At 45.6% G+C, this 22,154-nt stretch overlaps 2 protein-coding genes across 2 annotated transcripts in view; both read left to right on the top strand.

The window, feature by feature from the left end:
* The window catches only part of LOC141173159 (tubby protein-like), a 31,565-nt gene extending 29,186 nt beyond the window's left edge, over positions 1–2,379 (top strand). Inside the window, exons 14-15 of the mRNA XM_073657794.1 lie at positions 314–485; positions 1,050–2,379. Coding sequence (XP_073513895.1) covers positions 314–485; positions 1,050–1,183 — 306 coding nt within the window. The 3' untranslated portion in view covers positions 1,184–2,379. The remainder of the gene's footprint in view (positions 1–313; positions 486–1,049) is intronic.
* A 478-nt stretch (positions 2,380–2,857) lies between these two features.
* Positions 2,858–15,697, top strand: LOC141172351 (trans-1,2-dihydrobenzene-1,2-diol dehydrogenase-like). The gene is made up of 7 exons (XM_073656468.1): positions 2,858–2,990; positions 6,953–7,064; positions 8,075–8,238; positions 13,667–13,919; positions 13,999–14,123; positions 15,088–15,238; positions 15,321–15,697. The coding sequence occupies exons 1-7, from the start codon at positions 2,901–2,903 to the stop codon at positions 15,428–15,430; spliced, it is 1,005 nt and encodes a 334-aa protein (XP_073512569.1). The 5' UTR covers positions 2,858–2,900; the 3' UTR covers positions 15,431–15,697.
* Positions 15,698–22,154: the final 6,457 nt, after the last annotated feature.

Below are 22,154 nucleotides of genomic sequence, written 5' to 3'. Positions count from 1 at the left end.
ATGGAGGTTTGCCAAACTAAAGCAGAGAGTGCTTGAATGGCCACATCTCTCGCAGGAAATGGGATAAGGTCCTCATGGTTCTCAAGGCTAATTATTACCAGGCTCCAGTTGACAATGCAGGAAGCACCCATCATTGTCCTAACAATTCAAGCAGAAGTTCTCTCCAGAGGAATGCTCCTGATATGTTGAAGACCTTCACCACCTTCATTTTTTTAAGCTTTATAGCTCATCTCTCCTGCTTTGTGATCCATGTAGAATATTCTTGAGTAGATCATGTTCTCGAATATTGTTGTTTTCTCTTTTCTATGTGAAGGAACATGAGACCCTTTTAGCTCGATTTCAAAATGGAAATATGGAAAATATCTCAGTTCTCCACAACAAAGCACCATCTTGGAATGAGGAGACTCAGTCCTACGTTCTGAACTTCCATGGACGTGTCACCCAGGCTTCTGTGAAGAACTTCCAAATAATCAGTGCTGATGACCGTAAGTTCATGCTTAGACCAGAGGAATATTGAACACTTTCTGTACCCCTTGAGCCTCATTCATATATCTATTTTTTATGTACATGTTGTAGAACAAGTACCTATTATAGTCTATGGAGCTGCTCACATGTCCATGTTTTCTTGGTGACCAAGAGTCCATTTTTGATCTAAATCATTGATCAAACTCTCCTATTCAAACCAATAGGTTCATAAAAATCCTTTTGTCATACAAGTGCTGTCCTTTTTTTCCCCTTTAATGGGCAGGAGAAGCTTTAAAATTTTTTCATATAAGAAAATCGGTTGGCACAAGTTAGGGTAAAAATGGACACAAGGACCAAAAATGAATGAAAATCAGATCCAGCACACAGATAAAAAAAAACTATGTTTATTTTTTAAAAGTATGAGAATGTGTGAATGAGGACTAAGAGTATGTGCACGCAGCATCTTTTTGAGGCAATATCGAATGATTGATGCCTCGTGCAGCCCCAGAGCTGATGTTCTATTTTGTCACCTTGACTATTCTTTTTGTATGTATTGTTTTAATAATGTTTTTTTTCTGATGCAGCTGAGCACATCGTGATGCAGTTTGGCCGTGTCGCAGAGGATGTTTTCACCATGGATTTCAGTCGTCCACTGTGCGCCCTACAAGCATTTTCCATCTGCCTGTCCAGCTTTGATAGCAAACTCGCGTGCGAATAAAGTCTAGATAAATCAGAAAACTAAGCTGTCCATGGAAATCAGGGGACTTGTCCACCCTCCTTACATATCTGCTCCAGTAAATACTTTGTACAAATCAACAATACTGGCAAATATAAGAAACTTTGTGATATATCCTACTAGAGAATTTCGCTTCTTTCTCCACTTATCAGACACTTCTCCCTCTTTCTTCTGAACTTTACATCCACTTTAAAAAAAAAAAATACAACTCAAATCCACTTTACTCAACATAAGATGGACTGCCAATTCAGTGAGGCGTCAGGTTACAGAGTTTATTGAAGTCTACGGTGAGGTGAGGTGGAAGAAGGAGTGAGAGGCACTGACACAGTCAGAGAAAGACATCTCTGCTACAACTTCTCTAGAAAGTAATTTATCTTAATGCAGAGCTGGATTCATATCTATGCTGCTCAGTATGGCAATATAATTTCCTCCACACTGATGCTGCTCTTTTCTGATTGCTAAAAAAGGAAAAAAGATATCTTCGGTGAGGTGTAAGAAGGAGTGAGAGGCACTGACACAGTCAGAGAAAGACATCTCTGCTACAACTTCTCTAGAAAGTAATTTATCTTAAGCCAGAGCTGGATTCACATCTACACTATTCAATATAGCTGTATAACTTCCCCCACTCTGATGCTGCTTCTTTCTGTGTGCTAAAATAGGAAAAAAGAGCAGTAATCACTCTCTATATGGGAGACATCATAGCAGCTAGTAACTGAAAGTTACAGAAAGACCATGAAAAGAAGAAAATGGTGAAAATGCAGAAGATAAGTAATTTAATGACCAAAAAAAGTGTTATTCTTCATGAACACACACAAGACAGCTTATTCTGAAAAGTTATTGGAAAGTATAGTTTTCCTTTACGTTCTAGTTTCCTTTATGTTTTCTTAAAAGGTGATTGCAACCTCTAAGACCTTCTTCGTCCAAATAAACTTTGCAATATATTAACCTCTAAAATTCTGTTTTACTCAAGCACCACTTATCACCAGGGTCCCCAAATGACCTTGTTGCCCAGTGACTTGTAGATGTCACTAAGGGCAAGTAGTTATTTTTTGCTGGTGCCTCATCGATTGGTAATGTCAAGACCCAGTAGGGGACTTTAGTGACTGGCGGTGTTGGAACAAAATCCAATTTTAAAGGTAAATATGATACCGAAATTATTTTTTTTTAAGAGTGCAATTGTGTAAAAACGTAGGGGTTGCAGAATAGTAGACACAGTAATATGACATGTATGGAAATTTCTATGCCACCGGCAATAAGAAAGTGAATTTTATAAATAAATTAATAAAACCTATGCAAATATTAGTCTAGTATTTATGTGTAAATGTATCAGCAACCTGAAGAATGTAGAAGAACATGTCTAGTTTTTTTCCATGTTACATTTTAAGCGGCTTAGGTCTTTTCTACATCTTCTGCATGTTTTTCTTATACAATACGGATGACATAAAAATCAATACAAAGTTACAAAGTAAAATAAAGTTTCAGTGTTTTAAAACATGTAGAACAAGTAAATAGTGCCCTCTGCTGGCACCACCAAGTGCAGGTCATGTCGAGTCTTGGATTGTGAGTTGTGACGTCAGCAAAAATTTTACTGGTGGCAAACTAGAGCCTCCCATCTGCCAACAATATAAACCCAAGTAATCAGGTGATGGTATGTGAGAATCTCCGCTGGATCTGAAGAGCTCGGATTTCTTCTACTGCAATGGCCACAAAATGGGGCATCTGTTCTGCAGGGAAGATAAGCAATGACTTCATGGTAGCTCTACAGACCCTGCCCGCTGAGGACCACCAGGTGAGGTCTACGAAAGTTGGCATAAGGCTATTTCCATTTTTTTTGAATAGTCCCATTTCTTAGTGAATGGAATTATTTCTGGAGAAGTTTTGGCTTAGACTTTATCGAATTGTGTTTGTTTCCGGTGATCTGTTTTTGGTTTCATACTTCTCATGTTGCAGAAATATATGTGAAGTCCTAAAGAAAAAAAAAGTTGACAGCGTAAGGGCTGATAATTGGCGTAACAAGAGTTTGTTTTCTGGCTAATCGCATCTTTTATATGGCCTAATTATTGGGGGCAGAAAATAATTTAGTACATATAGAGGAAAGGTGATGCGGACAATATGTGTTTTGTATAAGGACTGAACGATCATTGGCTCGTGTAAAAGGAGCCCTTTAAAATTCCATTCGTCATGGATAGAAATCTGCCTGTGTAAACCTCATTGTCTATTAGAATGAATGTATGACTTTACAGTAGTTTCGCTCACATGTGCCCTCACGGGGAGTTCCAGTGGAAGTCCAATTCCAGGTGTTATACAGCTGTTTAATTACGATATGCCTCTAGATATAATTCTGGAGTGGTTTTCTCAAGCTGAAGCTTAAGGAGCACAGGACTCCCATTCCCCAGGTTTCTGCTTTGCCAGGGGGGAGCAGTATGCTCCTGAACTCCTGAGCATTGACCATTTCGAGCTGAAAACCTTTAAAGGCTGATAGAGCAGGCAGCATGGGAGAAGCCTAGAAGGACTGAAAGTGGCTGGATCCTGCCAGCTTCAGAGCAGTGGGTAAAGCGTAAAGCCTACTTGTGCCATGTGCTCCTTGCGCAGGAAACTGGCCACACTGGGACTGGAAAGTGGCCGGCAACTGCAAAGTCGCTTGTTTTTACAAGCACTTTGCAATTTTACCCATTTATGAACTTGAGACTACATACACATTAGACTAATGTTGGCTGAACCTGGGCTCAACTCATGGTCTAATTTGTATGGAGGCCTCCCAACTCTTCCCAGACAGATGAAGTCAGGGTAAGATAAGGATCCGGTGTGTCCGATTCAGACTGCTGATCTTTTTGCTCTTGTCAAAAGAAGTCACCGGCAGATGAATCTAGCAGAGGCTCTCTCGTAGAGAACATAGGAGTACTCAGCAGAGAAGTCAGAAGATGCAGCTGCCAGATGGACAATTGGCATCACTTCACATTATCGACGTTACTGATTGTCATCCCTTCACATTATGTCTTACATTGGATTTTCAGACATTGGTAAGCTGTCTCACTTATTATATGACAACCCAAACTGTAGTTAAGCATTTTTTCACCCTTTAGAAAAACTTCAGTTTGCAGCCCCTAGACCAGCCCCTAATTTTCCTGGCCAAGGTAAAGTGGCTTGTCAGTGCCACTCCCAGTAATGGCAATAGGTTTTATTAGACCTATTTCATTCTGTGGTTGTATTACAGCATACTATACATTTAGTGCATCAGTTCTGCCTTTTATGTTCCATAGAGGATAATGCACATCATACCTAAAATTTTGCGGTTTTACCCCTGAAAAATAACTCTAAAGAGACTTCCTTTGTCACTCTCATATTGAGGATTGAAGCACGGTTTCATCATAGTTCTAAAGGGAAAAAGAGCTAACACTTCATTCCAACTCCTATTCAGCTATAACCCCCTGGTGTGAACAGGTAATTGAAGTGGGTTATCCTATGGAGAGCAGACACAAAGTCTTTCCCATGTTTTTTAGCACCTGTGCAGATAAGGCTTCCTATGTTCAAAAGAACTACAGGTAGACTCTTTGAAGCAAGATTCCAGTTATGAATATAGTGTTTTTGTGACAGGTGAAGTTCCTATAGCATTGTTCCCCAACTCCAGTCCACAAGAGCTACCAACAGGTCATGTTTTCAGGATTTCCTTAGTATTGCATAGGTGATGGAATTATTGCCTGTGCAGGTGATGCAATTATCACCTGGGCAATACTAAGGAAATCCTGAAAACATGACCTGTTGGTGACTCTTGAGGACTAGAGTTGGGGAACACCGTCCTATAGTTATGGGAGACATATTTTTGGTGTTGTGACAAAGTAATGTACATAACACATTTACTTACATCACTGTGAGCTCAGCGTATCAGCCCCAAATTAATATCGGGCAGATGGACAAAGTTGGATATGCCATGTTTCCATCTATAGAAAGCTAAAATCACGATTTGAAATATGGCATTAATATCTCCTGCCTGGGACCTCCAGGGGAGCAGATATCCTAAAAGTTGGGGATCTCTTAGTCAACAACGGGAGGTATGTGGGAGTGACGTTTATCTAATAAAATCAGATTCTGAATTATAATATATTGTTCAGTGCTGGAAGATGAAGCTTGCTGAGGGATTGTTCTATTATCCTAATCGGGGTGCTTTCCCCCATAAAAGATTTGAGCCATTCCTGTGACCACAGGTTTAGTACTTTTCTTTTGTTATCCCTTTTTATTTTATGTATTTGTATTATACTGAATTGTTTTGTCCCCTTTGTAATATCTTTTGTATATTTTTAAAAACACTGCCTACTTTTTGGATTAAATATATAATATTTAATTGCTTTGTTCCTCTTGCTTCATAAAGTGCATACCTGAAGCCTCATGAGGTTGTACGTTAACAGTCACGGGTGTCCAATTGGCTTGTATAAAACATTGGTGGTGACAGCTAGTTTTTCTGGGTTATTGAGGAACTTAACAGTGACAGTACCAAAGTATATATATATTCCATGCGTTGGAAGCTGATGTGCATATACTATACGTTCACTGGGAAGCACAGAATAACCAGAGTACTAGTGAAAGCAGCCGTGGCCTCGTCCATCAATTGCGTTATTGCCCTGATGATTGGAGGCAGCGGATTGCTTGTTTGTGAAAAATTGGTGGCAGCGGTGGGATATCTGTGTGGTCCCTTGGCTGTTCCCTAACAACCTTTCTTTTAATTTGCTGCCCACTGCTTATTATCTATAGCTGGTAACAGAGACACCAAGACAGATCACAGGAAGTGGGGGGGGGGACTATCAGTATGTCTGGCAGGCTACCTCAGCTCGTACAGACAGGCTCTGCTAACTTTCCCAGCATATCTCCTGAGTTCAGTGAAAGTTAGTAAATCCTCTCTCCTGTAATAAACTCTTTCTTGACACCTTGTGTGATAATTTTTGGGGTTTTGTTATTTTAGTGACTAGTATTTCTTGCCAACTGTAAACTATTATTCTACTGCTTCAAAATGGATTGCTACTAGCCGCCATACTTTACTACATCCCTGTACAATACCTGGATCAATTCTAACCTGAGCACTATACAAATGAGGTGAGTACGTTTGTTCAAGAATTTAATTTGCCTCAAATTTAGAAAGAAAGAGATCAAACTCTCTTGAATACGAATTTTTTGCAATTCACTTTGAGCACATTCAGCATTTGTTGAATGCCGGAAAAAGGGTTAAAAAAAATTATACTCACCCCACCGGTCACCTATCCCATTGACACCACAGTCTGCTGTCTGGTCTTCCTCGCCATCCAGACTCTTCCTTCTGTTTTCCCCCCAAGTGACATCCTCCTTGACCTTCTTCATTCTGAGCTGGAGCTTTCAGTAAGGAGTAGGTCTTGGATGTCATGGTGCATGGCGTGATGTTACAACGAGCGTCACCTGAGATTTAGACAATGCCTCATGTGATACACATTAAGTTAGAGACCTACTCAGCTATGAAATCCCCAGCTCAGAGTGAAGAAGGTTGAGGAAGATGTCACGTGATAGGGAAGATGGATTGATAAGATTGTGCTATACATTGCAATACATGAGGAATACAGGGGTTCAGAGTCCACTGTTCAAAGCTACGATCACACACGAAGGTGATGCATGAATGTGATTTATTATGTCAACACGTTTCAACTTTTTCAAACATCTTCATCAGGACCAAACCACACTACACAACATCCAGATTTAATACTAAATTATCCACTTCTTTGTTCCCTTTAGGCTGTGGCTGTTGCAGCAAAAGATCTGAAACGCGTTAAAGAATTTGCCAAAATTCACAATATACCAAAGGTCTACAGCTCATATGAAGAACTTGCCATGGACCCAAATATTGGTGAGGAACTGCTCTGCTATGGAGCTAAATAAAATACAGCGATAATGGACACCACTGTGCACCGGGCAAGGTGCAGGACAGCGCACTCCACATAACAATGAGTCTATATGGCATCTGATAGGAAGCATCCCCCCAGCTGATAACCATCCAGTCTATAGTGGATCAATGAAAACCTTCATATTTCAATTTTTCAAGACCATGTCCAGTTTTCTGCCATCTACGTGAGGCTTAGTGGTGATTGGCAGATGATTACAAGGAGTGGAAAGGACAGATAAGTTCCAAAAGCAAACAGCTGCACCTGTGACTGCCACTCAACCACTTTTGACATAATAGGTTTTTGTCGTTATATAGGAATTGATATTCACACATAAATTCATTAGGATGACTTCTGTTGGATTTCCCTAAAGTGCTAGATATGCCAATCCCAGCAATGACAAGAAGCAGCCATCTTTTGGCCTCTTTTAGGTGTTGGTCCACAACGTACCAAGGCGGAATCATTCTGATCTCTAGAAGAGGCCATTCTTCCATTGCACCAAGCAGAATATATTTATGCTGTTGCTTAGTAAAAAGATGAGCCAAAAAAAAAAATAAAGAGCAAATCAATTCTTAGAACCATAGTCTAACGACCACGTTAGTAATCCATGGCCACTGAATGCGAGCCCTGCAAACCACCACCTAACTGATGGCATGCCTGGCACCTCTTCAAATTGTTTGGCCAGCATGATGTCATCGTGATCATGTATGACGTTGCGCCAGGCCTACTAATCAGAGGGAGGTTCAGGGAGGTAGGAGGAGGATTGCAGGGCTTTTCATCCATCCATTGATACAACCATGTTTCCACAGACTGAGACGCTCATCTCCACTGGACTTGGATTGAAGGGCCCCAGTGAACAGTTTTTTTGCCCCGAGTTTTCCTTTGACCATGAGCAGTATAACACCATACTTGAAGCAAAGTAAGACTCTACAGAAAACACAGCCTCCATAGTTCCCATAACTGTTCTTTGTTGCAGATATCGTCTACGTTGGTGTCCTGCATACAGTCCATCGAGAAGTAGTGCTGATGTTCCTGCAGAACAAGAAAAATGTCTTGTGTGAAAAACCACTGGCAATGAACTCATCAGAGGTTAAAGAGATGATTGCAGCTGCAAGGAAACACAATGTATTTTTTATGGAGGTACTTTTTGTTACTTATATGGCACCAATATACTCTACGGCATTGTACAAAGACTACCGTTATTCCCTTTAGTCTCTGTCCCTAATGAAGATCACAATCTAAGGCAGGTCATACACATTAGTCTTTGGCTGAATAAACCAATTTTAGGTAATCGGTGAACCATCTGATGTGTAAGAGGTCCTCCTTAATGTTCCTCAATATATGATTTTGAGGATATAAGAATTGGGCCAATGGAATTCAATGATCGATCCTTTAGTGGGTAAATATGCCCAGGGGTGGACCTACCGCCGGTGCAGCCGGTGCAACTGCACCGGGGCCCGGCGGTACAAGGGGGCCCTTCCCTGGCAGCTAATGATGAGGGCAATCTGGCCTGCTTCTCAGAGCCCCAGGCTCCGGGGGGCCCATGGACAGATTGCCCTCATCATTTGCGGCAGGCAGGGAGCGATCCCTCCAGCTCCGCGGCTGACAGGAGGTAAATGGAAGTGGAGCGGAACTGGAGGGATCCGTCCTCACCTCTGCTTCCTGACTGGCACTTCTTCCCTGATACAGGCCCACTCTGCTTGATGATGTCATCATGCAGCGTGGGCCTGTGTCAGGGAGGACGTTAACGGAGACGAGGAGGATGCTGCTGTAGGGGAGCAGGCTGAGAGGTAAGTTGTGTGTGTATTTTTTTATATTGAAAAGCTGGAAGAGGAACAAGAGAATGAGGGAAGGTGGGGAAGAGCAATGATGGGACTGGGGTGAGCAATGATTGACTGGGGTGAGCAATGATTGACTGGGGTGAGCAATGATGGGGCTGGGGTAAGCAATGATGGGGCTGGGGTGAGCAATGATGGGGCTGGGGAGAGCAATGATGGGGCTGGAGAGAGCAATGATGGGGCTGGGGTGAGAAATGTTGGGGCTGGGGTGAGCAATGATGAGGATGGTGGAGATGGGGAGAGCAATGATGAGGATGGGGAGAGCAATGATGATGATGGTGGGGATGGGGAGAGCAATGATGAGGTGCTGGGAGAGAGCATTGATGGAGATGCTGGGAGAGAGCAATGATGTGGATGATGGGGATAGTGGGGATGGGGAAAGCCATGATGGGGCTGGGGAGAGCAATGACGGGGTTGCTGGGAGCGAGCAATGATGGGGGTGCTGGGAGAGAGCAATGATGGGGGTTTCACTTTGTACTGTAAAGCCTTGTATATTTTCCGTGTGCACATAGTCTTACAGTTAATTGGGGAGAGTCACAGAGACTGAATAATTTATATTATTGGGCAGCGGAGATTATAGTAAATGGGGGGCACAGTGCAGCTTATCACTTTATATTTTGATTACTAAGTGGCTAATAGTATGTTAATGGGGGGTACATATCTATATTCAGGAGCGCAGTGTGAGGGAGACACATATATGTATACAATATATGTGACCTTGTTTTTTTCTAGGCTGGAGATCATCGTGACAAGACGAGTCGTGGCTGGGAGATGTGGACATGAAGAGCTGACCAGATGGAGAAGAAGCAGCAGAAACTGACTCTGATCAGATGAGACTTCAGCGGTAAGTGCCTGGATGTAGATATTATTCTGTATCGGCACTGTGTGACTTGGAGTGATAATGTTATCTGTAAAATCCCTTAGACTGCATTCTCACATTTGTGTGAAATGTCTGTGTGCTGCCAGATTTTTTTATCGGATGGTCCACGGACTCGTAGAGTTTTATAGATCTGACGCGCACCCTGGGCCGTGGGGTACCCGGTGCCGGGCCGGTAGATGCTGGGGGTTGTAGTCACAGTGGCGGTAACCCGGTCCGTGACCCAGGGCGGTCAATCCAAGGGAGATTATATGTATAGGTTTTATTAAAGAGTCCGACTACGCCACCTGTGGAATGCGGCTAAAGGGGGGGGGGGGGCGGCGCCGCTGCGGAACAGTCCTCTGAAGCTGGTGGTATTTCAGCAAGGATGTTATAACTCCCCACAGGAAGAGTTAGCTTCAGGGCAGGGTGTGGATGTTGGTGGTTGTGCAGGGTGTCGTAGTGCAGTAATAACCACAGAGTCAGTATAGTGCAGTCCCAGGGTCTTTACTGATGACAATTAGACAAGCCTGGACTGGGGTACTGGCTAGAGGTAAGAGTCCGGTCAGCCTGGAAGCAAACATAGAGTCCTCCTTGCCAGGTGAAGTTGTAGGCCTCCCCTTCTCACTATACTCTTTGGCTTTGCTGGTTGTAGCTGTGCTATAGCCCAAGTCCCTGAGTGTAACGTTCTGTGCTCACCCGTATGGCTGGCAGCTCGGGCCTTACTCATGCGTTGCTCCCCCGTAGCGGAGCTGGTCCCTCTGTGCTGCTGAGCCTCCGGGCATCTGATGGGGCCAGGAGACCTGCAATCTCCAGCCCTACGGTATCTGCTGCTGGCCTTCAGTGCCCCACAGCCTCGGACTCCGGTGTCCGGTCCTCTGTGTTTCTCTAGCTAGGACGAGCTACCTCAGCTCCAGTCCCTAGCTCTTGTCTCCTCCATGTCCTAAACTCAACTCCTCACACTAAGACTAACTAACCCCGCCCCCAGATCCCAGTTGCCAAGGGGAGGGGACTCCCCTTGCTGGTCTGGAGCCAGGAAATTGTTGCATGTTTAGTATCCCTGACTAGGGGATCCCTGCTTGCTTCCAGGCATGGCATTACCTCTTTTTAGGGAGGCAAAGCCACTGTGGCAACCGGACCCCTGGGGTGTCACAGATCCATTCACACATCCATGAAAATTACGGATCTAAGAATGAGATCTGTGAGGGTCAGAGAATGTCCTGTTCTGATCTGATTTTGAGGATTAGAATAGAACATGCTCAATGCGTCTGTAAAAGCAGGCAGCACACCGACACTGCACACGGACACAGGAATGTAGCCTTATTATGTATAGTATAGTCCCTTAGTAAATAGTGTACTCACTTATTATGTATAGTGCCATCCTTAGTTATATAGTTTCCTCTTTTATTATGTCCCATCCTGTCCCTGATTACGTACCATCCTCTCTAGTTATATATGGTGCCGTCTCTTATATAGCTTCCTCTGCTGTTATGTACAGTGCTCTTGACGCGCCCCCTGGGCTGTGTGTGGGGGAATACCCGGAGCAGGGTCTCTGTGTAATGCTGGGGGTTGTAGTCTTCGTGGCGGCGACCCGGTCCCGTGGCTCAGGGTGGTCAAACCAGTGGCGGATCTGTTTACTCGGTTTTTAATGTTGAAATGTCCGACTACGCCACCCGTGGATTGCGATCACTGAGAACCGCCGCTGCGGGGCAGACCGCTGAGGCTGATGTTGGGTGCGCAGCAGAGGGTAGTATAACTCCCCATGGCAGGAGTATAGCCTCAGGGCAGCGTGTGTAAATGGTGAGGGTTGTGGTGCATGGGCGCAGCAGAAATGACTCAGAGTCCGTGCAGTGCAGTTCAGGGTCTTTACTGTGGGTAATGAAGAAGGCCCTGCCGGGAGTACTGGCTAACATTAGAGGCCTGGTCAGTCTGTGAGCGAACAAGAGTCCCCCTGGCCAGGTGGAGGTGTAGGCCTTCCCGTCTGTCTGCACTCTTTCTGGCTACCCTGCTGTAGTCGTGTAGTAGCCCACGTCCCTGAGTGTACCGTGTGGTGCTGACCCGTATGGCTGGTGACTTGGGGCCTTTGGTACCTTCGGCTCCTCGATGGCGGTACCGGTCCCTTGCGTGTGACTGAGCCTCCGGGCTTTCTATGGCCAGAGGACCTGAAATCCCCTGCCAGGTGGTTTCTGCTGCTGGATGTGGATATCCTCACAGCCTCGGACTCCGGTGTCCGGTTCTCTGCGTCTTCTGCCAGGATGAGCTCTATCAGCTCCAATCCCTGGCCTTCAGCTCCTGTCTCCTACAGAGCTCCTTGCTGCTGCTCTGTCCCTTGCTCTGGAACTAACTAACTAACCCCGCCCCAGATCCAGTTTATAAAGGGCAGGTTCCTCCCCTCCCTGAACTGGGGCAGGAGGCGTTGTATGCAATAATGCTCCTGACCAGGAAAACCCATGCTCGCTCTCAGACATGGTATTTCTACCACTGTGGCAACCAGACCCCCTGGGGTGCCACACTCTCCCTTACATAATGTATTCTTGTTATTTTTGTCAGTCACAGCGCCCTCTTTTATTACATAGTCGTCTCTTGTTAGATATAAAATGGCTGCTGATGGAGAAGCCGGTGACCAAAAGATCAGTCCATCAGCTCCTCCATCAGAAAAGAAGCTTTCCCTTGTTCCATCAGCCATCATTGCATTATATATCTAACAAGAGAGGACGGTAGGTAATAATGAACAGGGCGCTATAAATAATCCAATATGTAAGGGACGGTGTTAAACAAGGGAAGACACTGTGTAATAAGGGAAGGCAGTATACATAATAAAGGAGGCTATGTAAGAGATATATATGTGTGTGTGTGGCTATATATACATCTGTAGCTTTATCGCCATAAAAGGTGGGGGGCCCAGACACATTTCTTGCACAGGGGCCCCAAGTTGTCAGTGTCCGCCCCTGGATAAGCCACACTGCTGCCGGATGACTCTGAAAGCGGCTCTTTCATAGTGAACACATGAACGTATGGCCGATAAGAGCGTTCCTGTGTAAAGGGGAGCTGTGAGAAATAGATGTTTGTCTGCCAACTATCTAGCATGTACGGCCAGCTTATGTTTCTAGACTCTGACTTCTAGTGACCGTGGGTCTCCTGCCAAATCCTTATCTTTCCTGTCATCTGCGATAGGCGGAGAGTAAGGAGACCTTACACAATGGATGGTGGTCCAGTTCTGTCAAAATCAGCGAGTTCAGCTGACAAAGATTTAAGGTGTACTACCGGCATAATTTGCACGTTTCAGACACCCACACTATAGTCAATTTCAGCTATTGTTGTTTGATATTGCTGGGCATTATTTTCATTCTTTGTAGCAGTTTTTTAGCGCTTTTTCAGGCAAGTTCTATGTAGAACCTGTCTGAAAAGGCATCTTAAGGAAGTTCTCCCTTTAGAATCTTTAAGACTAATCATCAGCCGAACACTCGTTCCTGATCACTGACCCATGTAAGCATGGCAGTAATCAGCTGATTAGAGAGCAAACGATGATCAGATCTTTGATTGCAAAATAAAAATGAATTCTTGTTGGACAGGACTATTATATTAACTATTGCTCATTCCAGTAGAGTTTGCATTGGCCCATATACAAGGACCTTTGAACAAGCGCTGGTCAACTTGACCTAGTTCAGTCAAAAACTTCAATATACCATTTCCCCAACATCGTTCACTTTTCCCCACACCCCTCACACACTGAGCTGGGTTCTTCATAGTTGCTTTATTTAATCCTTTGACTTACTACGACATGAGATGTTATGAATGCATGGATATCGAAACTGGGGCAACTTGGCTGCAGAGGACAACTAGTAATTTCCATAATTTCCTATTTGCACCTTAGGCAATGTGGAGTCGCTTCTTTCCTGTGTATGAGCAGATCCGCACTCTTCTATCTCAGAAGGCCATAGGGGATATCAAAGTCGTACGGGCAGAATTTGGCTCCAACCAATATCATGTTCCCCGGGCGGCGCAGAAGGAGCTGGGCGGTGGAGCTCTCCTGGACATTGGCTGTTACTGTCTCCAGTTTGCGTTGATGGTATTCAATGGCGAAAAGCCAGAATCTGTGACCGCTAAAGGCTTTCTATATGAGACTGGTATGTCTGGATAGAACAAGAATTAATTTAAAAACAACACAAAAACTACAATTGTCGCTTATTGCTTCTTATATTTTAGGGGTTGATGAAACTGTGACTATTATTCTGCAGTACCCCGGTAAAAGACAAGCCATCCTCACCTGCACTATGATGGTTGGGATGCCAAACCAGGCTGCCATTTGTGGTTCTACGGGCATGATTCAGGTATTGCCTCTGTCGTTGATTCAGATGTAATGTGTTCATATGAGAAAAATGAATTAATGTTTCTTAGAATTTCACAGTCCCATGGTGCCTCCATAGGGTTTGCCTATCTCTTAACTTTAAATGAGTTGCCCTAAAATAACTTTTTTTTTTAACACTAAAGACCCATCAACAAGATGAATGATAAACATATAATAGGTCAAGACTATTTTTTTGGAACCTCTATTATTACTGGGCAGAAGGGTCGGGAAGTTAGAGTCCCATTAATTTTTAGGAAGAGTGGCTGCACTTGTGCCGGCTGAACTTGTGCTGGACTTGAGGCTCCTAGCTCTTGGTAAAGGTGTCCATGAGATCAGATGAAGATCTGTCTTTAAAACCAGGTCTGAAAAGAAAAGTAAAGTACAAGAAAGGTTTGTTGTGGAAGAGTCCTTATCAATGAGGCTCAACCGATTCTCGCTACATAGATGACGTCACGAAGAGAAGGATCAGGCATGTTGAACTACAATGCAGATCCTTTTGTTTTCCCATGAGATAATCCAAGACTAGAGATATCTAGAAGTAGGTAACTTCTCTGAGCCCATTGAAAACACATGCATTCTTGGTTTACATATATGGGGCAGTCAGGAGAGAAGACTGTTGGCAGATTGAGCACTCGGCCAACTAGGCACCTTAAGATTTTGGTTACACCTGCTCATAACAAAAGCCTTATCACTTTGCTGGATATTTTGTAAGATGGCTTAAAATGATTCCCGACAGACCCCTGTAAACTATAATGGGGTCTGTTGAAGCAGATTTGATGTTTCCAGATAGAATAGAGGTGCATGCTTTGTTACTAATGTTGCCAAAAGTGATTGAAGTCTTCACAAAAGTCGTGATGGTGCCACTTTTGCTGTCAAAATTGAATGAAGGCTTTTTGGAAGTCACGATGGAGGTACTGAGTTCATATCTCAATGTATGGTCTCCTCAGGTTCCCTCATGCATGTGGTGTCCGACGACAGTAATCATAAATGGGAAAGATACCAAATATCCTCTCCCGCAGTCTACGAAAGCCATGCACTTTACAAACAGCACAGGACTAAGCTATGAAGCTGAACATGTACGCCAGTGTTTGATCAAAGGTAACACCCATGACCATGCGTCTATACATTCCACGGATAAGTCCGATATTCTCGGCTCTAATGACTTCTTCTGCTGTTTCAGGATTAAAGGAAAGTCCACTAATGACCTTGGCTGATAGTGAACTTCTGGCCACCATAATGGAAGAGATTCGCAAACAACTTGGAGTCCAATTTCCCCAAGACAAAGTCTGATCCTTGTACACTTCATAGGTTCACAAGATAAATGTTTAATAAAAAAAATTGAATTTAAATAAAAGTACTAAAATTATTGTAAATTATTTTTACTGCTTATCCTGCAAATGTTTAGCAATTAACCATAAATTCGGGATGGCATATGTTAAACTCCCGAATACGTCAACCCCAATAAACACATCCATTGATAGGCCACCATAGTGTTAAGCTGGTCACGGCCCATAAACTGATGCTACTGTGCAGATGAAGTGTTACTATCTGTCTTTATAGCCAAAATTGAGTTCAAAGAGTAAGAAACTCATCTCCTCATGTAAGAATAGCCTACACTGTGCTCCATTACCTGCCCTACAAATCCCTCTAAACCTGCGCACCTGTTTTTGATCCAATCTTTGTTCTCAACTTTTTCTCCCTTGGTTTTTTATTCTTCTTCTTCTATCGATGACCACTCAGACTCATCAAAGCCTCCATCCATGTGGTAGGTGCCTTTTTGTGAATCTCATTGTCATGTTGCTTGCTTGGACCACCTCCAGGTGGATGTTTGGCCAAAATCCAAGAGCTTCTTCAATCGAGAACTAGAAAGGGTCCAAGCAATTGGCCACCCTTGGTTATGATGATAGTGAAAAATCACCTCACATATCTGGGAGAAATCAATGTCATAACTCCATAACTAAGTAGTTTCATTAATGTTATCACTCCTGCTGCGCTGATCCTCAGGTGGAACCTACAGGTTGGATGGTGGAGCGCGGAGCTGACGGCTCTATGCTCCATCTCTATGTTCTCAAGATGGAGATACAGTTGAAACCAGAACATACTATCAACCTCTAGGGACAACAGGACAGCTCCCTAAATCCGTGAATGTTTTGGTGGATCCTGGACAGTTGGGAGGTATGACACCATATCAACAAAAATGTTTAGTACAAGGCATTTAGAAAGTATTCACATGACTGTACTGTCTCCATATTTTGCTATGTTACAGTCTTATTCTAGATTGGATATTTAAAGGACTTGTCCCATGTTCCTATCTTCAGGAGCACACCACTTCCCAGCCTCCCACTTGCACCATGTGGTGCACTCCTGAATATTTACAGTTTTGACCAGCAGCAGTGGTGGCACTATGCTGGCCTGATTCCATGCTGCAAGGAGAGGTACCTTTCCCTTGCAGCATTGAAGAAGCACTGTAAGAGAATGAGAAGTCCTAATATTCTGAGCAGCCATGTTAAACCTAGCAGCCATCTTGTTCAGAAGTTTGAGTAAAGAGTTTTGCAGCTAATGAGATGCATGTCCTACACATGTCCTAATCACAATGAAGCGTTAAAATGATGTCACTGCCATTAGCAGGTATAGTGGTATACACAAAGGTTAATAGCAGCAGCTGCAGGTCAATGTGAGAGTAAATAAGTGGTGTTATAGGGTAGTAAATAATGTTATTGTAATTGTGGTATAGAAATTAGGACAATATAGTCGTCAATATGTCATTTCTTAAGTAAGGACATGGGGATTTATGGATTTAATGGAGTTTGGTAAAAATACTCATGAATATTGTCATTTTGCATTATCACATTGTTGTTCTAAAATGCACGTCCTCCCTGCAGTATGCTGTTATCATGTATACGCCTTTTGCCGCAATATGTAATTCCTTTGTTTAAGCTATGCATAAAAAGGCTCTGATACTGTTGTTCGGGGCCATTCCATCGCCATTCCATCTCCAGTCTACAGGCGGTCCACCGCCAAGGCCACACCATCACCAGACTGAAGCCACACCATGGCCAGACCATGGCCAGATATCTCAATGCTGTTTTGCTTACCTAGACACCTGCGAGTGTCAAGTGTATTTTCCCTGCCTGCATTCTGAACTGTTCTGCCGTGTACCTCTGAATAAACTTCATTCTCTGCTTTGAAGAATTATCTACACTGTTTTCCAAGGCTCTTTCAGCTCCTAGTAAGGACTTTCTTACAAGCACAGGGACCCTGGCCCAACGTCACCCTGGCCTCTCACAGATAAAACGTGCCCCAGTCCATATGTGCTGTGTGTGTGGTGCAGAGCACTCACGTTTTGGCTGCAGGCCTCAGCTCTCTGTAACACGGGTACTTTAGATGCAGCGATACAGAAACACAGAGCGGCCAATACAGGGTTAATAAACAGGGGAAGTTTATAATAACAGGGTCAATCTCCATGCAGGGAGTAAGGGGAAAAATATGGGGGAAAACAAGGGAAGTAGCAGGTAAAAGTCTTTAACTGACAGTTCACAGTTTAACTAGATATAGCAGAGTCGAACCGGTTGTAAACGACAGTTTTTACGCTTAGCTGACTCTTTTCCTCCACAAGGCAGTTGCCAGCTGAGGCCGGTGTTGATTTCTTCAGGCTTCCCCGCCCAAACAATGCTCTGTCTTCTGGCGGCAGTGGGCGATCTCCGGTTTTACCCTCTGAGCCCCTACTTCATAACACGGCACCTCACGTGCCCGGCTTCACCGACCCTGCGTCTCTTCTCTAGTCGGCTTGACTCCTCCGGTCCACTGCACTCAGCTCTTGCTCCCAGTCCTGGAGCCAGGAGCCTGGACCCTCTCACACTGCTCTGCTGAGCAGGACCCAGCTCCGCTTTCCTGCGCAAACGTCCTCGTCTCTTCCTCTCTCTCCCCACGCCACCAGTCTCCCGGTCACCTGACCTCCCAGCTCTCACTCTGGACACGCCCCCAGCTTCCCAGTCACCTGACTTCTGTGCTCGCAGTCTGTCTTCCCCCTGCAACCAGAGGCACGGCCCCGGCAGTTCCGGATCCCTTGCTCTGAAAGTACTTACACCCCGGTCTTCCTCCTTACACTCCCGCTCTCCTTTAACTCGCCATTCCAAGGGCAAGAGTTTCTTAATCAAACGTTCACATTCTTGGACTTCCTGGACGATACGGTACCATATGAATTGATCTTGTTCGTAACCATGAGGAGGCACTCCTGCTGTTGTCCATTCTGACCGGCGTAACTCAGTCTGACCGATGCGGGGTGCAGGGTCACTCGGATTCTCAATCTCCGCCTGCCCAGTGGCTTCAACCGATGTTGTTCCCTCGCCGCCTGCACTGGGGACTGCAGGTAATCAAGTGCTGGGGCTTGGAGGTTGAATCAACAACTCTTCTTCGTCCATATCGTGGCTAGGGGCAACTGTGACAGGTCCCTCTCTAGAAGCAGGTGATTCTTCTCCATCCTCGTCATCTTTAGATGGACAGGGTCGCAGCATACTATGATGAACCACTCTGGTAGGGGCTCCTTCAGCCCCGTCGGGTTGAACTTCATACACAGGTCCTTCAGAGCCAATCCTGTGTTTCACTCGGTGCAGGGTCCGTTCCCACCGCCTACTCAATTTGCCCCGGGGCCGCCTGTCCCGAACCAACACCCGCTCCCCGGGCCTCAGAGCTGTCCCTCGAAGAGGCAATGTCTCATGATGTTTGTACCAACCGTAGAAGGGTCTGCAGTCGATGCCGATGTTCCCAGACCCAGGAAGACACCCCCGTCCGTGTGTAGTCCTCCTCGGGGTCCAGCTCTAACTTGGTAATCTCTCGCCCCTTTCGCCAGAACAGCAAGGTATAAGGAGTGAACCCCGTCGTACTATTCACTCGGTTGTTGTAGACCCACACTAGCTCGGCCACAAACTCAGGCCACCGTACCTTCCGATCTTCCTCCAACGTGCGAAGCATTTGGATCAGTGTCCTATTAAAGCATTCACAGGCCCCATTTCCTTGAGGGGGGTAAGGAGTAGTCCATGAATTCTCAATCTTGTAATACCGGTGCAGCACTTCTATCACCTGGCCTTGGAAGCAGGCGCCTTGATCGGAATGAATCCTCTTTGGGCAGCCGTACACCCGAATGAAGTCTCGGCAGATGGCCTGCGCAGCGGACTCGGCGGTCTGGTCTCTGGTCGGGGTCACTACCGCAAACTTTGTGAAGTGGTCTGTCATTACCAGGCAATGTTCATATCTGAGATGCGCCGGGCCAACAGTCAAATAGTCGATCATCAGCACCTCCAAGGGGGCAGAAGTCACAATAGTTTGTATAGGGACCCGCTGCTCCGGGGGCTTAACCAGCTCACAGCTCCGACATCTTCTACAAGTGTCTTCTATTGTTGCTCGCAGTCGGGGATGATACACCAGCCTCTGCAACCACTGAAACGTCTTTGCTGGTCCGAAGTGAGCCCCTCGTTCATGAGCCTCCTTAGCCATTACTCCGACCAACTTCTCTGGAATCACCACTTGCCAGAATCACCTCTCGTAGTAGCTGCACCCGTTGGTACAGCAGCCCGTGTCGCAAACACAGTCTCTCCCATTGTCCCAGCATCTTCAGTGCTCCTGGGGACAGGTACTCCTCTCTTCTCGACTGGGGACTTGCCGCAAAGCCACCCATTGACGTAATTGAGCAACTTCTCTGTCAGTTTGTTGAAGTCGGATCCAGTCATCTCTTGGCCGCCCTAGCACTTGTTCTTCCGACGTCTCTCCGATATGTCCCTGCGCCGCGGCCAGCGGTCCCATGAAACTTCGGAAGCTAGGGGTCTCATCCGCCTCCAAATTTTCATCGCGGTCATGATTAGGCTGTTCATATGTCACTCTGGAGAGGGCGTCGGCGTGAGTATTCTCTGCATTAGGCTGGTAGGCGATCTTATACCGGTACCTGGCCATTCGGGCCACCCACCGCTGCTCCAGGGCCCCCAATTTCGCATTCTCCAGGTGGGCCAGCGGATTGTTATCTGTTCTCACCAGTACTTCGGACCCGGACAAATACTCTGCAAACTTCTCGGTCATTGCCCAAACCAGAGCCAGCAACTCTAATTTGAAAGACTATAATTAAATTATCCGGGTTCCTCTTGGAGTCGTGAAGGGAGCGACTGGCGTATGCAATCACGCGCTCTTTACTCTCCTGTACTTGAGATAACACGGCTCCCAGACCATGTAGGCTCCCATCAGTGTGGAGTATGAAGGGTTGGGAGAAATCCGCATAGGCAATATTGGGGCCTCGATCAGGGCCATTTTTAGGGCACGGAAGACCTCTTCCTGGCTGCTTCCCCACCAAATCGCCTGATTCTTGAAGCCCGCCGGCACTCCCTTAAGTAGCTCCAGCAAAGGGTTGGCTATGCGGGTGAAGTTCTTCACGAATCATTGGTAGTACCCGGCAAGTCCCAGGAAGGCCCGAACGTCCTTCACTGTGTTCGGGGTAGGCCACTCCTGTACGGTGGCCACCTTTTCCTGGGTGGGCCTGACACCTTCACCGGACACAGTATGACCAAGATATTTGATCTGTTTGCGGAACAGGTGGCACTTCTGGGGCTTCACCTTTAGGCCATGACTCTGTAGGCGACTCAGTACTTGCTCCAGTCGCTGGAGGTGCTCCTCGAAGGTGGCGGCATAGACAATTATGCCGTCAAGGTAAATCAGTGTCGCCTCGAAGTTTAAATCGCCCAGGCACCTCTCCATCAGACGCTGGAATGTCCCGGGGGCGTTAGTCATGCCGAAGGGCATCCAATTGAACTCGAACAGTCCCATGGGTAATATGAACGCCGTCTTCGCACGGTCATGTTCGGCCTGACTCCTGTGCTCGCAGTCTGTCTTCCCCCTGAAACCAAAGGCACGGCCCTGGCAGTTCCGGATCCCTTGCTCTGAAAGTACTTACACCCCGGTCTTCCACCTTACATCTCTCCAGGTTTCCGGATCCAGGAACAGCCGCACATAAATTAAGGGACACCCGGATCAGATTAACCAGTCCAACTTTAGTTAACAGTCCAAGTTCCATAGATGACAACATGCAGTATTGGGCACAACCTTCTTCTTCGCTTAGGTTCATAGCACAGTACATTTTCATATTTTCCATTTGTTGAGCCTGAACTATCCCTATGCTTACTGGCTCCTTCAGCCCCAGGGATTTTCCGTTCAGCTCCGCCGTATCCACGAGATCTGCCACGTTCCCCTCATGCGTTTCCCAGTCTGGCTTCCACTGTATGGAAGGGTGGTCAGCACTCTCCATAGCCACTGACACGAGCCTTAGGCTCCGGATGTTCCAGATACGCAAGATCCCATACCGCCAGAACAATAGGTACTTCTCATGCCTCCGACCCACTGCCCTTAAACTTTCCTTTTTCTTTCTCTAACAATGACTGACTAAAATCAGGAAGTGCTTTCCCTTTTCATCTGACTTTTACTCCTCCCATGCTGTGCTGGTCCCAAACAGTTTAACTGTATCCTAACCTATTTCTATATGTCACTAACTAATAAAACCACCACTGCTTATCTTTCTACCTAACTTTCCCTGTAAGCCATACATGATGAACTCTAGCCCGTGGGCCAAATCTGGCCTGCAGGATGCATTTATTTGGCCCGCGACACCAGAACCACCACCCTTATGCGGGGCCCATTATTCTGTATGGAGGACTGCGTGGGGCTCATTACTCTGTATGGAGCACTATGTGGGGCCCATTATTCTGTATGGAAGACAATGTGGGACCATAATTCTGTATGGAGGACTATGTGGGGCCTATTATTCTGTATAGTGGACTATGTGGAACCCATTATTCTGAATGGAGGAATATGTGGGGCCCATTATACTGTATGGAGCACTATGTAAGGTCCATTATACTGCATGGAGGACTATGTGGGCCTATTCTTCTGTATGGAGGACTATGTGGGCCCATTCTTCTGTATGGAGGACTATGTGGGGCCCATTATTCTGTATGGAGGACTTTATGGGCCCATTATA

This window comes from Phyllobates terribilis, unplaced genomic scaffold (genome assembly GCF_046119375.1).
Source record: "Phyllobates terribilis strain yellow unplaced genomic scaffold, ASM4611937v1 Scaffold_12__6_contigs__length_324123572, whole genome shotgun sequence".
Lineage (NCBI taxonomy): Eukaryota > Metazoa > Chordata > Amphibia > Anura > Dendrobatidae > Phyllobates > Phyllobates terribilis.
This window is presented reverse-complemented; position numbering and strand designations above follow the sequence as displayed.

Excerpts from the sequence above, each read along its gene's own strand:
- LOC141172351 (XM_073656468.1), top strand. The coding sequence starts at position 2,901 with ATGGCCACAAAATGGGGCATCTGTTCTGCAGGGAAGATAAGCAATGAC. Across the intron at positions 13,920-13,998 it reads AGGCTTTCTATATGAGACTG|GGGTTGATGAAACTGTGACT; the intron begins GTATGTCTGGAT and ends CTTATATTTTAG. Across the intron at positions 14,124-15,087 it reads GTTCTACGGGCATGATTCAG|GTTCCCTCATGCATGTGGTG; the intron begins GTATTGCCTCTG and ends TGGTCTCCTCAG.